We start from the raw sequence: 16,745 nt of genomic DNA on the forward strand, positions 1-16,745 counted from the left end.
TCAAAAATATTAAGTAGTTGACCACAATCCCACTCAGTTATGAAGTCAGTTTAGGCGGGCCCGCTCGGGGAATTCCTTGGCCATGGCCCTACCAAATTTCATTTAATGCATGCAAACTATGTGATACACAATTTAGAATAGTGCGTAGGCCGTAGGTGACATATGAGGAAGAGAGTGATGTATTGGGGGTGATGCAGAAGCGCTGTGAAGATGTTCGGGCTCCGCCCACACCGACTTCATATTTGTGTCGAACTACAGATTTGTTAGGAAAGAAGTTGTTTTACACTTCGCTGATTTTCATGATTTTCAACCAACTGATGTGAAGAATACCTATATACGAGAAAAAGAAGACAAGATAAAAATAAATAATTATTTGAGACAGGAAATTGATACCGATTTTTCTTTTGGTCCATTAGGCGTCAAAAAAACGAAGATGACGAAATTAAGGAAGAGAATTATTCATGTCAGACGTTGACATGGACGAACAAATTGTAACAGACTCCTGTTTCAAGATGAGAATTTCTATAAATTCCCATGAGAATGTCCCTCGCAATAACATGAAATCTTTTTTAGACTAACACCAGCAGGAAAAAGGAAGAACAACAGCTACTGATGTTTCCAGGGACGAAAAAGGAATAAAGTGCACGATCTCTTGTTAAAAAGGGAGGAAAAAAGAAGAAAAAAATAAAGAGGACATCACAACACCTGCCATTCTGCCCTCACGGTATGGCCTTGAACCTGTGTGTGTGTGTGTGTGTGTGTGTGTGTGTGTGTGTGTGTGTGTGTGTGTGTGTGTGTGTGCGCGCGTTTTAAATAAATTTAGAGGAAATGGTGAGTATGTCGAGTATATGTAGTTTGGTGTAGAAGGGAAGGGAATTCGTCTTTAGAGAGCATGGTTATCTACCCTCTGGCATATATATATTTTTTTTACAGCACAGAGAGCAACTCAGGGGCAACAAAAAGAAAATGTAGAAAGAAAAGCCCGCTGACTGTTGCTCCCACACAGCTAAAACTATAGAGTGGCCAAAAGAGAGGTCATTTTCGGAGGGAGAGGTGTCTTGATACACTCTTTTTGAAAGCGGTCAAGTCATAGGCAAGAGGTTTGACAGACGAAGGAAGGCTGTTCCAGAGGTTACCAGTGAAGGGGATGAAAGAATGGAGATGCTGGTTAACTCTTGCATAAGGGGTTTGGACAGTATAGGGATGAGCTTGAGTAGAAAGTCGTGTGCAGCGAGGCCGAAGGAGGGGTGGAGGCATGCAGTTAGCAAGTTCAGAAAAGCAATCAGCATGAAAATATCGATAAAAGATAGAGATGCAACATGGCGGCGGAATTTAAGAGGCAGAAGACTGTCAGCAAGAGGAGGGGAGCTGATGTTAGACTCCACTCTGTCCAAGAGAGCTGTGTGAGTGGATCCCCCCCACACGTGAGATGCAAACTCCATACGAGGGCGGGCAAGGCCCTTCTATATGGAAAGTATCTGTGCGGGGGAGAAGAACTGGCGGAGACGATACAGAACGCCCAACCTCCAGGAAGCTAATTTAGTAGGAGAAATGTGAGGTTTCCGGATGAGATTTTGAGCTAAGGGTAGGCCGAGGATGTTTAGTGTTGAAAAAGAACATAAGAACATAAGAACGCAGGAGTCTACAAGAGGCCGGTAGGCCTGTACGAGGCAGCTCCTTTGACCCTAAGCTCCCGTGTATCTAACCCCACCTAATATCGCTGTCCATGAATTTATCTAGTCTATTTTTGAATGTGACAATTGTATTGGCACTCACCACATGACTGCTAAGCCTATTCCACTCATCCACCACCCTGTTAGTAAACCAATTTTTGCCTATGTCCCTGTTGAATCTGAATTTATCCAGTTTAAACACATTACTTCATGTCCTACCCGGTTCTCTTACCAACAAAACCTTATGAATGTCTCCCTTATTAAAGCCCTTCATCCATTTATAGACCTCGATCATGTCTCCACGTACCCTTCGCCTTTCTAGAGAATGCAAGTTTAACTGTTTGAGTCTTCCCTCGTATGGCAAGTTTCTCAACCCCTGAATCATCTTAGTCATCCTCCTCTGCACCGATTCTAACATTTTGATATCCATTCTATAGTAAGGTGACCAGAACTGAACCGCATAGTCAAGATGAGGTCCAACTAATGCTAAATATAGTTTGAGGAAGACTTCGGGGCTTCTGTTGCTTACGCTCCTTGAAATAAATCCCAGTACCCTATTAGCTCGATTTCTAGCTTGAATGCATTGCGCCCTTGGACGGAGATCAGAGCTCACTAAGACCCCTAAATCCCTCTCGCACCCAGACCTACTTATGAGAGTGTCATTTAAGCAAAAGTTATGTGAGAGGTTGTTCCTACCTACACTCAGAATACTGCACTTCCCTACATTGAACTCCATCTGCCATGTATCCGCCCAGTCGTACAATCTGTTGAGTTCACCTTGGAGAATACTAGCGTCCTGATCCGACTCAATTACTCTACCGATCTTGGTATCATCTGCAAATTTACTAACATCACTACTAATTCCTGTATCTAAGTCATTGATATAAATAATAAACAAAAGTGGACCTAATACCGAACCTTGTGGGACCCCACTCGTAACACATCCCCAGTCAGATCTTTTACCATTGATTTGCACTCTTTGCTTCCTATTGCTAAGCCACGCCTTGACCCAGTTCAAAACTTTACCCTCTACTCCGTGAGCCTGTAATTTAAGCAACAGTCGTTGGTGAGGAACTTTGTCAAACGCTTAAAGGAACTTTGTCAAACGCTTGAGGAACTTTGTCAAAAGGTGACAGCTGAGTGTTGTCGAAGGATAGGGGATAGGTGTTTGGAAAATTGAGTCAAGTTGATAGGTCGAGATAATTGTTTTTTTGAGGTATTGAAGGACAAAAGTTTCCTTTTACCCCAATCGGAAATGATAGCAAGGTCTGAGGTTAAGTGCTCTGCAGCCTCCAGTCTCGAGTCATGTAATTCCTGTTGAGAGGGTCTTCTGTTGAAAGAAGATGCATAATGCAGAGGGAGTCGTCAGCGTATGAGTGGATAGGACAGTTTGTTATGGAAAGAAAATCATTGATGAATAACAGGAAGAGAGTGGGTGATAGGACAGAGCCCTGTGGAACACCACTGTTGATAGGTTTAGGGGAAGAACAGTGACCGTCTGCCACTGCAGAGATAGAACGGCCGGAAGGGAGTGACTGAAGCCCGTTTCAGCAGGTGTCTGCTTACTCCCTCCTGCTGCTGCTGCTGCTGCTGCTGCTGCTGCGTCTGCTGCAGCTGTCGTTGTAGTTGTTGTTGTTGTTGTTGTTGTTGATAATGTTGTTGTTGTGATGGTGGTGGTGGTAGTGGTGGCGGTGGTGGTGGTTGTAGTCTGAATATCCAGTGTAAATTCTCTCTCTCTCTCTCTCTCTCTCTCTCTCTCTCTCTCTCTCTCTCTCTCTCTCTCTCTCTCTCTCTCTCTCTCTCTCTCTCTCTCTCTCTCTCTCTCTCTCTCTCTCTCTCTCTCTCTCTCTCTCTCTGTGTGTGTGTGTGTGTGTGTGTGTGTGTGTGTGTGTAATTCACCACGGCCTGATCACGAGTTGGACTCGTTTTCGCCAGCAGGAACCCTCACGACGTGAGCAAGTGCTCATTATTGTCTGGGTACTGCCAGGACCTCACACACCACACACCCCATCCCCATTGCTCAAGAGGGGACAGTAACCACTCCTAGTCAATGGAAAGAATCCGGCCTGAGCGGGGCTCGAACCGCCGCCAGTTTGGCAGTGAAGTCTTGCAGCGCAGCGCTCTAACCGGTGTGTGTGTGTGTGTGTGTGTGTGTGTGATAAAAAAAGAAAACGCTATACTTTAAAAATTAGTGCAAAATTCTACAAATAAACTTGATAATATTCTATCAAAAATGGGAAATGAAGATAATGTTCTAAATATGGTTATTACATAGTTCATTCCTTTCGTCATCTAATACTGTTTCCATTGGCAATAAGGCGGGAAAGATTCAGCCAAGCAAAGTATTCAGTACTTCCCAGTCGAAGCTGTCTTCAGATGGTGACCTTAACCAACGAGGAGGAAATACCTACCCCTTTCTCCTCCCGGATCCTGAGCCTCGTGTACCTGGCCGGTCAGATGTTTAGGGCCAAGAGGTAGGGAGGCGTTGGCGACTAGACCCATCTCAAGTCACGAAGTTTATTCTTAGCCTACGAGCTGCCCCTCAGGACAAACGCTAGTATCTCTATTACAAGCAATATTAAGGAATGTGATCTGAAAGCATAGCAATATTAGAATATAAATAAGTGACTCGGTCAAGAGACTATATCCTAATAGTGCATTTCTAGCCTCGTTGCAACATAATAAGCTATTACACGCAGTTACCTTTTATATTTCGTTCTAAGATACCATTCCCCTGCCATTCAAGACACAATTCACCAACTCTCACACTATGGAACCTGAGGCCGCGGAAGTTTCAGCTTGAGTCTGTAGCTGCCAGGTGTGGCTCGGAGCTCATAGCCGCCAGGAGTCAGAAGCGGGGATAGCAGAAAAATGTAATACGTAAGAAACATTTACAACTATGTTCTAATATATGTGTCTCTGAAACATATATAAAATCGCATTTAATATCACGATACAATGACACTAAATATGTTTTTATACTTCTGTCAATGTCATAAAAATCGCTTTAGTCGGTTACCACGACATTAATATATATATATATATATATATATATATATATATATATATATATATATATATATATATATATATATATATATATATATATATATATATATATATATATATATATATATATACACACACACACACACACACACACACACACACACACACACATATATATATATATATATATATATATATATATATATATATATATATATATATATATATATATATATATATATATATATATATATATATAGGAAAATCAAGGTCAAATCAGAAGTTTCTTCAGAGGAATCTGAAGAAGCTGTACCAAGCGAAACTAGTCAGGAATAAACTTCTGATTTGACCCTTGAATTTCCCTACTCACTTTCATCAACTTGTCAAAATGTCACTACATATATATATATATATATATATATATATATATATATATATATATATATATATATATATATATATATATATATATATATATATATATATATATATATATATATATATGAATGTGTGTATATATAAAACATTTTTCACACACACACACACACACACACACACACACACACACACACACACACACACACTTGCGCGCGCGCACAAACTCTCTCTCTCTCTCTCTCTCTAACAGTTCTTATTTTGGCTTCTTTAACGCGTGTTCGTCTGCGTGTTTTATTATTTTTTTTAATCTGTCTACCACACTGTTTGGCATTGGCTGGAAACTGGATAGGATCGTTTGCTGGTCGGTTAAGGAGTCTGTGGAGGGTGTGAGATGATTAATCTTACTGGAGACTGTCGCAAGTAAGTTGGGTTCGTGGTTGCAACAGTAACGTGACAGGCGGGGGTGAGGGTCAAGTTTCACGGTGGTGGTGTCGCGAGGGAACGAAGGGTATATGACTTAAGTATTCGTCGTTTCGCAAACTCAGAGTCGAAAAAGGTAAATATGCCCAAAATATTACTCAAGCAATGAAAATTTTCGTAAAACTTGTTAATTCGGACATAAATTGAGACGCAGGGCAGGCTGGTACGGGGCAAACACGGAGCAATGTTGCATAAAACTTGTGTGTGGCACATATTAATAAAACCGCAATCTTATCCTTTGCGGTGGTTGCATTTTGGCGCGGGCCGACAGACTGATTTTTAGTACCTTGCTGTGACATTAATAATTAGGCACACTTTCGCAGAGGTTAGTGGAAATATGGACTAAAATATATTCTAGTCGTCAACATTATTGAAAATTGATAATTGTAGAGTATTCCATGAGGCAGCTTTTTCATTCATGCTGTCATGATAAACAGGTTAAAGGTACTAAGCCGTAACCATACGGTGAGCATTATTGTGTCAGTAGTTGAGATGGCCTTTAGTCACTTCAACACGACCCTCGGAAGATTGACACTTCTTATTAGAATATCTTTGTCAACAGCTTGCGGCAACTGGTAACTGCCCGTACTTGTGCCGCGCATGTGCAGGCAACTATATATGTAATTATGTATACATCCTAACGACTTATCTCATTGAATTTCGTTGTAGTCCTAGTACTTAATTATTCCATGCTCTTTCTTCACAACTTTTCTTTCAGTGATCTTTGACTCGTATCTCACTAATTATTTGACTAGGAAAATAACGAAGAAAGTGTCATAAAAATTGAATTTTGATTGTTGATAGAATACGAGCCCGTTTCCCAACCCTGGGATAGCCAAGTGTTTTTCCTTGGGTCACCAAGACCTCAAAATATCAAACATGGTGTTATTATATTATAATAACACATGTACAACTAAACTAACGGGGTCGCAGTCATGTCTAGAGGTGCATGATTGGAGTCTCCTGAAGAAAAGGTTGAGAACCAACAGGAGAACGAGGAAAATAGCGGATTCTTTGCAGGATAAGACATCTTTTTTATGATTCATAAGCCAGAGAGAGAGAGAGAGAGAGAGAGAGAGAGAGAGAGAGAGAGAGAGAATAAGACACACAGACAGATAGACAGACAGATAGACAGAAAGACAGACAGAAACTTATGAAGACTGATAAATACATAGATAGATACGGAGACAGGTGGTACATAACGTGTCTCACAGAATCCTTTACGTGCACCCACACATTAGGTACTTCGGAAATTTCTAGTCAATCAAATCCATATAATGTGTAACATGTGCTTTGTTTGCTGATGGTCATTCCTGCGACACAACCTGAAGCCCCAGCCCCCGCTAAAGGCAGGAAGGAAAAAGTGACCCAGCTCACATTCGTTGCAGATGGTACTGTTTAAATAGACTAGGAAAGGCCGTTCTACCGTCACTCTAATGGCCCGGGATCGAATTCTGCCAATAGGCGGTGGACATTTCAATATTTTACACTGTGGAATTACATTTTTTGTGTGTGTATGTAAGGACTGTATATCCCTCTCCAGGTCGATTAAAAGCATTGTTATCTGACAAGAACAATAGCGGAGTAATCTTTCCTTCATACCCAGAGTTGAGGCTGAGTTGTCGAGCCAGTTAAGTGTCGCAGAAACGACCTCTGTCAGGATGGCCTTTTGCTTATCAAGGGGCTCAGTTAGTATGCTACTCTGCGTTCATTCTGAAGGCTCGGGCTCTATTCATGACATTCAGTGGAGTACATTTTTATATGTTAGAGTTAGGTACAAGTAGTGATACTTTTGGTGGTGATAATTGTGATGATAGTCATAAAAATGGTGGTGGTGCAAGAGGTAGTGGTGAAGATGACGGTGATGATGGTCTTAAAGGTTGATACATTGGAGTGGAAAGGTGAAGGTGGTGATTGCAAACGTGGAATGAGAATCTTAGTGGTGGTGAAGAGTGAAGGCAGAGGTGGTGGTAGTGAGGGTAATGTTGGTGACGGTGGTGTAGGTAATTGTGGTTGTGGTGAACTTGTTTGACAAGGAGAGGAGAATGAGGAGGAGGAGCAGGAGGAGGTGGAAGAGGAGGAGGAGGAGGAGGAGGAGGAGGAGGAGGGGGGGGAGGAAGTGAAGAAGGCGGAGGAAGAAGAGGAGGAATAGGAGGAGAAGGAGGAGGAGGAGGGTGTTGTTGGAGGCTATTGGGATTCTTGGAGTTGCATAGAGAGTTTAGCAATTCAGGCGAGAGTATAAGATAGGTGAGAGTCCTACAGTCAGTTAGGTGGCTTATTGTCTTGTTCGTCGTTGTTTTTTTATTATTTACTTACCTTTACGTTTCCTTAAACACACACACACACACACACACACACACACACACACACACACACACACACACACACACACACACACACACACACACACACACACACACACACACTCACCGTTTCGATAGTTCACTGTATTAAGGCTCTACCCTGTCAAGCTCCGGCCTGGCAGACTAAGGTTCAAGCCCCTCTCAGGTCTAGATGTTTCCGGTGACAAGGAGTGGTTACTGTTCCACCTTTAATATTGGGGATGTGGTGTATGGTGTGTGAAGGTCCCATCAGTACCCAGAGTCAAACACTGTGCTCAATGTGACAGTAATGGATGGCTTTTCCTAGAAAATTGGGACCTCTTCTACTACAGAGTCACTTTGTATGCCAAAGATGGAGTACACCTGTCACTCAAGTGTATCGCGGTAATCGCAGACCCCTTTGAACGGTCTCTTTGCACCCTAAGGGTATTTAGGATGGGCGAGGGTGGGAGGGCTAATACTGGTGGTCATGCAACCCAGAATTCAATAAAGCAGCTACGAATTAATCGAACGGGTATAGCAAAAAATCGACTGAAGGCACATTATCCAACAGTAGGAGTCTCAGAAATAAGATAGATCTGCTGAGGGGTAAGTATGCATAGAGAAATTCGACATAATAGCAATCACAGACATGAGAACTGGGTTATAGTGACCACAGTGAGATTTGGATAACCTGGAGAGGGCGGTAACCCCCTGAACTCAGTCTCGTTTTGGTGCCAGATTTCACAAGCAAATTAGCATTTTTAGGGGAAAAAATAATAAGTTTTTTTTTTTGTATTTGGCAGAAAGACTCCTCAAGGGTCACAATACAAAGATTTAAAGAGTTCCCCTCCGCCAGATGGATGCAACCCCCTGTTTTGGGGACCCCCCCTACTTCGGTTAGTACAATTCCCCATATTTACTGGGTTTTTTTTCCAAAGCGGTGCATCGCACGGATAAAAGGTATAGAGAACAAAGATATAAAAAAATAAATTCTGCACAAGTTCATCTCTATGTATTTTGAATACCAAATGAAAGAGAAATCTTCACTCAACAATGTCATTTATATTGTATTTTGACGAGAAATTAGTAGTTTAAGAGTTATTGAATGAAATGTAAGGGAGAAATGCATTTTTTTACGTATCGGCCTAAATGCATCTCCTACTTTCGGGCTTATTTTCGCAAAAACTATATTATTTAGACATAAACTTGTGCAGAGTTGTTTTTTTTATATCTTTGATCCCTATACCTTTTATCTGCACGATGCACCGCTTTGGAAAAAAAAAAACATTAAATATGGGGCATTGTACCCTCCGAAGGAGGGGGGGTCCCCAAAAAAGGAGGTTGCACTCATCTGACGGAGGGAAACTCTTTAGATCTTTGTTTTGTGTCTTTCTACCATGGCAAATATAAAATAAAAAAATCCCCTATTTGGCCTTTTTTCGTCTAATTTGCCTGGACTAATGGACCGTATTGGCTATACAGGCAGCGCCACACGTGGCCACTCAGTGAACTCTCAAAGCAGTACTTTCCATAGAACTCAAGTTATGTACTAGAGTGCGTCTGAGGCTGCCTCCAGGCAACAAGGCCTTGGTGCCGCCACCGTTCCAAGCCAACGAGTACACACTTTACTCCTACCCGATTTCCTGACTATACTATTTGACATGGAGAAAAACTGAAATCGAGTAGGAGTGAAGTGTGTGCAATTATCGGCTTGTGGCGACGGTGGCATCATGGCCGTGTATCCCTGAGACAGCCTCAGACGCACTCTAGTCTATAACTTGAACTCTATGGAAAATACAGCTTAGAGTTGAGTGGCCACATGTGGCGCTGCCTGTATAGTCAATACGGTCTATTACGAGGGACTTGAAGACACCTTAACGAAGTAAACTGGAGAGTCTTAGGGTAAGGTGAAGGTCATAACCGTGGATTGGAATCCGATTTTCAGGAGAACCAAGTAGAAGCAACTTACAATAAATTAGTTAGAGTAATAGTTGAGGGACAGGGACAGCATATACCTCAGCGAACACTTATAAAAGAACACAATGATCCCAAGTGGATGACCCGCAGGTTAAAACACGAGAATGGTTAAAGAGGGGAATTTATAAAAAAATAAGGAATGGTGAAACACACCTCAGGGTAGATATGTTGAACTAGCCATGTCGGTAAAGAAAATCACCCTCGTAGCAAAAAGGAACTATGAGATTGGAGATGCAAAAGAGGCAAAAAGAATCACAAGCGCTTCTTTAAGATGTATAGGACAAAAACAAGGGAGAGAATTGGGCCACTGAAAGCAAACACAGGCGAGCTCGTGGAAAATTGCGAAAATGTGAATACAATGTTGAACGACTATTTTCTCTCAGTCCTCCCACAAGAGGATCTAACGACCATTCCGGAGAGAGTTCAGGTATGTAAGGACGGGGATGTCGACAACTTAAAAGGGATATAACCATCACCAGGCAGGTAGTTCAGGAGGAGACAGATAAGTTAAGGAAAACTTAATCGCTAGGTCTTGACGAAATATTTCCACGAATTCTGAAAGAATGCAAAGAGGTTCTTAGTGGATCACTAACCGATATTTTTAAGATGTCAAAGAATTTAGTTATGTGCCCAGCCTATGGAAAGTAGCTAATGAGACGCCGATTTTCAAAAGGGGAGACAGGTCAGCTACTTCTAATTATTTACCATTTAGCTTAACATCAGTTGTAGGTAAGATGCTGTGGTCGAATATTTGGGAACATTAGAGAGACATACCTTAATTCATAACTCGTAGCGTGGGTTCACTAATCTTTTATTCTTCTACATTAAAGTAATTCAGGCGGTAGATTGAGATGAAAACTATGACATATCATCTCTTGATTTCAGTAAGGCGTTCGACAATGTTCCTCACCAACAGCTATTACTTAAATTACATGCAGGCTCAGGGAGTATCTGGGAAAGTCTTGAACCTGATCAGAGCGTGGCTTAGCATAGGAAGCAAGGAGTGTAAATCAATGGTAAAAATTCTGACTGGGGGTTGAGTCGCGAGTGGTGTACCACAGCCACTGCTGTTCATTTATATGTATGATTTAAGACAGGAATTAGTAGATTGTCAGCAAGTATGCGTATGACACAAAGATCAGCAGAGTATTTGAGTCGGATCAGGGCGCTAGTGTTCTCCAGAGTGAACTAGAGAGATTGTATGACTGGGCGGGGAAGTGGCGGATGGAGCTCAAAGTCGGGAAATGCAGGATTCTGAGTGTTGGCAGGAAAAACCCATTCACATAATTATTTCTTAAATGACACTCCCATAAGAAAGATTTAGGGATCTTAGTGAACTCTGATTTTCGCCCAAGGACACGATGCCTTCAGGCTAAAATCGTGCAGACAGGGTACTAAGATTCATTTCAAGAAGCGCAAGCAATTAGGGTTTGTTTCCCGGGATCCCGGGATCTCGGACAATTTTCAAGGTTTAATAATCCCGGGATATTTTTGCACATCCCGGGAAATCCCGTAATGAAATTAAGTACAAAAATAGGGTCAAATTTGACTGCAGGATGGTTGTGGACTTATGGTTCTATTTATATTTATATACAGGCTGTCCCGTGAGGAATGCTTTGTGTGTGTGTGAAGGAAGGACTTACTGTTTAGGTATTCTCTTGAGTAATATAATGCAGCCATGGCACTCTCGTTACCCGTAACAGAGCTCGTATAATGAACACCATGTCTGCATTGTCCACGTTGCTGTAAGTATACGACAATGAGATGAGCGTGACAACTTAACAAAATTACAAAAAAAAAAGCAGCACACTTTCCCTCCTCGCATGAGTGATCGACCAATGACGGTTGACAGTAAACTGTCTGTCTGTCTGTCTGTCAGCCTGCCCGCACAGCTGATCGCTGTTGCCATAGTTCCCAACGTTTTAGTTACTGACTGCTACGATGATACATAACGATTTTTTTATGTTGGACATTTTCTGTCATTAAGTACTCTTTTCATTTCACTGAGTATAAATGGAAACAAATGTACTTTTTTTTATCAGCGACAATGATTTACATTTGATTTACAATGATTCACATTGTCATTCGCATTGGAATTCGGAAGCAGAACAAAAATAAAGTAGTAAACGAAGCATATCTTATTCTTATTCCTTTTACTTTGTTGAGAAACAAAGTGTATGCTGGAAATTTGGAATTAAACATTAAGTGAAATTAATAAGACAGTCAATCTACAGTAATATTTCTGCATATCTATTAATGTTGAGCACATCAAAAACCTAAAAGGGAAATTAGGTATAATGTGCAATTTTAGACAATTGACAATCCCGGGAATTCCCGGGATCCCGGGATTAGGGCTAATATTATCCCGGAGTCACGGGACAAAGAAAAAGGTCCAAAACGACAATCCCTACAAGCAATAGAAGCGATGGAGTCATCTTCAATCTATATTTAGCATTAGTAAGACTTCATCTAGATTATGCGGTTCATTTCTGGTCACCTTACTATAAAATGGATATCAAAATGTTGGAATCGGTTCAGAGATTAATGAGAAATATGATTCACGAGTTAAGAAACTTGCCATGTGGGAAAAGACTTAAACAATTAAACTTGCATTCTCTACAAAGGCGAAGTGTGCAAGGAGACTTGATCGAGGATGATGATGATGGACGATGGGCTTCAATAAGGGTGATATTGATAAGGTCCGGATGGTAAGAGAGCTGGGTAGGACATATAGTAATGGCATTAAATTGGATAGATTCAGATTCAACAAGAATATTGGCAAGAATTGGTTTGCCAGTAGAGTGGTAGATGAATGGAAAAGACTTGGAAGTCTTGTTGTGATTGCTAATACGATAGACACATTGAAAAAAAAATTGATAAATTAGTGGACTGTGATGTTACGTGGGGTTAGGTTTACAGGAGCTGCCTTTCATAGACCAGCAATGATCAGGCCATGGGCGAATGACACTCAGAAAAAAAACACAGTCAAACACAAAATCCGAGGAGGCGGTGGCTGAGTGGATAGCGTGACGGCGTCGCGTTCGGGACGACGCGAGTTCAATCCCCGCCCGGTGCCACCAAGCTGGGATTTTTCAGCCGCCGCCGAGTGGCTTAAAACTACCCACATGCTGTTCAGAAGACCACCTATCAACCCGGACTATAGATTCTAGGATTAAAGATGAGCTCCGGGAGGGCAGCATGATCCAATGCAAGATGGCGCCATTATAAACACTGGCCTGCGCCACAACGGGCTGGGCCATACAATCAGGCCCCCTCCAAAAAACAAGCCTACCGGCGCCACAGGCGATGATGTAAAAAAAAAATAGAGGTCAGACAAGTACCTCATGAGTTATCATATATTGCTTCACCTCCACCTGCTACTCTCTGGCTCTCCATCTCTCTATTCTACTTTTTTCTTCATTCAGGTCATATCCCCTCTCCTCGCTAACACTCACCTCTCCTTCTCCCGCCTTCCTTCGCTTCCGGGCTTGCTCCTCTCCTGTGTGTGTGTGTGTGTGTGTGTGTGTGTGTGTGTGTGTGTGTGCTTCATCTCCCAGGATTTAACTACAAGCTTTTGTCCTGGGTTTGAAGGCCTTAGGTTTTTACCCTTGGCACACTTGTCTTCTCTTTCATACTACCTAACAACATAAACGTTATTCATAGTCTTCTGCCGAGGTAGTTTTACCTTGTCATGAACCCCTACCAACATTGATTCAAGCATCAAATTGAGCTTTCTTACGTATGACTTAACATTTATTCCGATTTCATACTTGTTAACAGCACACTAAAACAATGACTACATTAAGAAAGAAAAGGTAAAAAGCAATGTAAATGATTGAGTAAGAAAGCTGAAAACTAGGCGTGTTCTTTAATACTACATAATATAAATGGTTTTTGTTTGCAGACAGCACGGTTGGTGGTGTTGGTTGCGTGGGTAGCGGCGGGCCTAGTAAGGGCGTCTCCCGTGGGCGAGTTGCGGGCCGAGCACAGGGAGATCCCACAGGACATTTTGTCTGGCCTGCCTGTCGCCTCCCAAGACACATTCAGTTGGTCCAAACCTGATGGCAGTTATAGGTGGGCTGATCTTAGAGTAATCCATGGTCATGATCACAAAAAACAATTAAAGGGTTTCCCTCACACCATTTGTGTAGATGGCTGGCGGTGGTACATAATTATATCTAGTCTTTATATGACGCTTTTACTGTAATTTTCAATGTAACAACGACAACTAATACTGCTAGAAGAACTAAGATAATAACAATTGTTAATTTTCCACTCAGCTGTTTAAACCCTTCCCCCTCTTCCCTCCGTCAGCTGTTTCACATACTCACACTGCCTTGTCCCACAGGTTCGGCATGCAGGGTGACGACCAGTGGCGCGTGGAGTCGAGAGATTCTGATGGCACCGTGCGCGGCCGCTATGTGTTTAAAACACCGGAAGGCCGAGTAGTGGATGTATCCTACGACTCAGGAACTCAAGGTTACCGCGCCAGGGGCGATGCCATACCCGGAGGAGCTGCCCCGCTGGCACAAATGCAACACACGGACGATTTTGTGGCTCAGAATCTTGGTTTGCTGAGGCAAGACCAGCAGCAGCAAGATATTGGCACCACGGACGATTTTTCTAAGCCTTACGGTGCTCTCTTGTTGCGGGAGGTGGAAAAAACACTCCCCAGCGGAGATGGTGTTTACACGTTTTCAGACGACAATACTCTTGCCATCGTTACAGATATTCGTGAAAATAAAGCGCCGAAGAGGCCTGCAGCGGTGTTTCCTTTCGTATTTAGCCCCGGTTCCTCGGAACAGCTCATTGGTCCCCCGACCCTGGATGGTAAGCCCGTTCTGCCTGGTGCCATTCTTCTTTAATTAAAGTTTCACCCGCAACGTGCGCCGCCCCGCCGCTCCCTGCCAGCCCAGGCCCGGTCAGCATGATGATGTGAACCTCTCCATTAGAGTATTCAGCCATTTGCATTACTTTCTTCTACACCATAGGAGGGTTCAAAACACGGGGGACGAGCTACCGTTCCATCAGTATACTTTAAATGGACATGCCGTAAGGTGCGTTACGCTGGAATTTTTAAAATCTCCCTAACCTGACCGACACAGAAAATAGGTTGAAAACACCATCAAAATGGTATCATCACCTTTTCTGTATTTTAAGGAATCCTGATGATACCCAAGAGCACTCTACCTTCAGCACCTGAGAACCCACAAACAGGTTCCTCGCCTTTAGAAAATAGGAAGGGAAGTGGACTGCCGAAATGAGGCACCATGACCAAATTACCAATTAAGGCTCCAGCTGAAAAGTACTGAACTCAGCCAGGGCTTCATATATTATCAATACAAGACAATACAGTTGATACGCCAAGCTACAACCATCCTCTCCCCCCTGTCTATGAAGCAACACTGATTACGTGACGGCACAACACTGCTGTTTGTTCTGGGCCTGACGGGGCGAGGCGCCCTGTGGAGCGGTCACACGTATGTTACCGAAAGCTTTAAAGGGCATTTTCCGTGTTTACCAATCAAGGCGGTACGGTTGTTCCGGCGTGACAACACAATCCCGCTGTAGACCCCCGCTGGTGTGTTGCCACTGTGATGTTTGAATAAAAATTTAGTGGCAAACGTAAGACTGTCTTCCTAATCCTTCGTTTTATTAGAGAAAGATAATTAGATATATCATCCAGTGTCTAGCTTAATAAGTAATCTTGGTGATCCCAGCTGAGTTAACTGTAGAAAGAATATATTTCGAATAAAGTAAGGTAAGTTTGCAACGTGAGAGTGTGTTTTGTAATTCTTCTTCTTTTCACGTTGGTGTTACTTATACCTATCACATTCACTGGCGGGCAATGTGACGAACCGAGGAAACAGCCAAATAATTGATATTTTCCATTTGAAGGCAATACAACACGTCATCTTTACTAATTCCATCACACACACACACGCCAAATCTGTCATAAGCTACTATCGGGGAGGTATATACGAGAGGCGAGAGAGTGTTGAAAGCCTATCAAGGACCCTCCCATGTTTTCCCTTTCCGTTTCCCTTTTGTCTCATTTAATACCAAAGAGTAGTTCAACATGTTCTGAAAAGACAAATTTCTAACTCTCGACACCATACTACATACAAGCGACACATACTCCTCCTCTTCAAAAAGAAATCCAAAATTGGAAATTTACTGTGTCAACGGAAAACATAGCCTCGGAGTCCCCATCTGGGGATGGGACCATAAAAGACCCCAGAGCGAACTCCGTTTTTGCCGCTGGCCACAAACTGTATCCTGATAAATCTTCCAACTTTCTTTTTATCAGCTTCTGCAACAGTCGCGGTCCTTGCTCTATCTTCCATTCTGTGGAACACCAGATCTCCTCTAAACCTCACTTTCTCTTCCTAATCGAAACCCAGGTCTCCGAGGCGACTGACAGTAATCTCTACTCTGTTCCCTTCTACTATCGCTTTACTAAATTTCAATCCAAAGCTAGATGTTGCGTTTACTTACGCAACGATATCAATTGCTCTCGTGACCACGACCTTGAACTTTCCATCATCTGGCTAAGACTTCATTTTAATTTAATTATTAAATACATCTGTGCTGTTTATCTCTCACATAACTCTTTCATCTACGTAAAATTCTTTGACTATTTGAATTCCAAAGTGGAGCACATTTTCACTCACTCTCCTTTCGCTTAAATCTCCATCTTAGAAGATTTCAATGTTCACCACTAGCTTTGGTTTTCATTCACTTTTACTTGCTAGCCTGGCTAACAAGCCTACAACTTTGCTCTCCTCAGTGATCTTGAACAGTTGGTTACGCACCCTATACGTATCCCCTACCGCCTTGGAGACACCCCCAACATTCTAGACCTCTTCCTAACCTTTAACCTTTCGACTTACTGTGTTAAACT

General features: G+C 42.4%; 1 protein-coding gene across 1 annotated transcript; it reads left to right on the plus strand.

The window, feature by feature from the left end:
• Nucleotides 1-12,510: 12,510 nt before the first annotated feature.
• Nucleotides 12,511-15,470, plus strand: LOC127004268 (uncharacterized). Its single transcript, XM_050871833.1, has 3 exons — nucleotides 12,511-12,549; nucleotides 13,746-13,915; nucleotides 14,190-15,470. Exons 1-3 carry the CDS (start codon nucleotides 12,511-12,513, stop codon nucleotides 14,704-14,706), a joined length of 726 nt encoding a protein of 241 aa, XP_050727790.1. The 3' UTR covers nucleotides 14,707-15,470.
• Nucleotides 15,471-16,745: the final 1,275 nt, after the last annotated feature.

The sequence above is a fragment of the Eriocheir sinensis genome, chromosome 27 (genome assembly GCF_024679095.1).
Source record: "Eriocheir sinensis breed Jianghai 21 chromosome 27, ASM2467909v1, whole genome shotgun sequence".
NCBI classification, from domain to species: Eukaryota; Metazoa; Arthropoda; class Malacostraca; order Decapoda; family Varunidae; genus Eriocheir; species Eriocheir sinensis.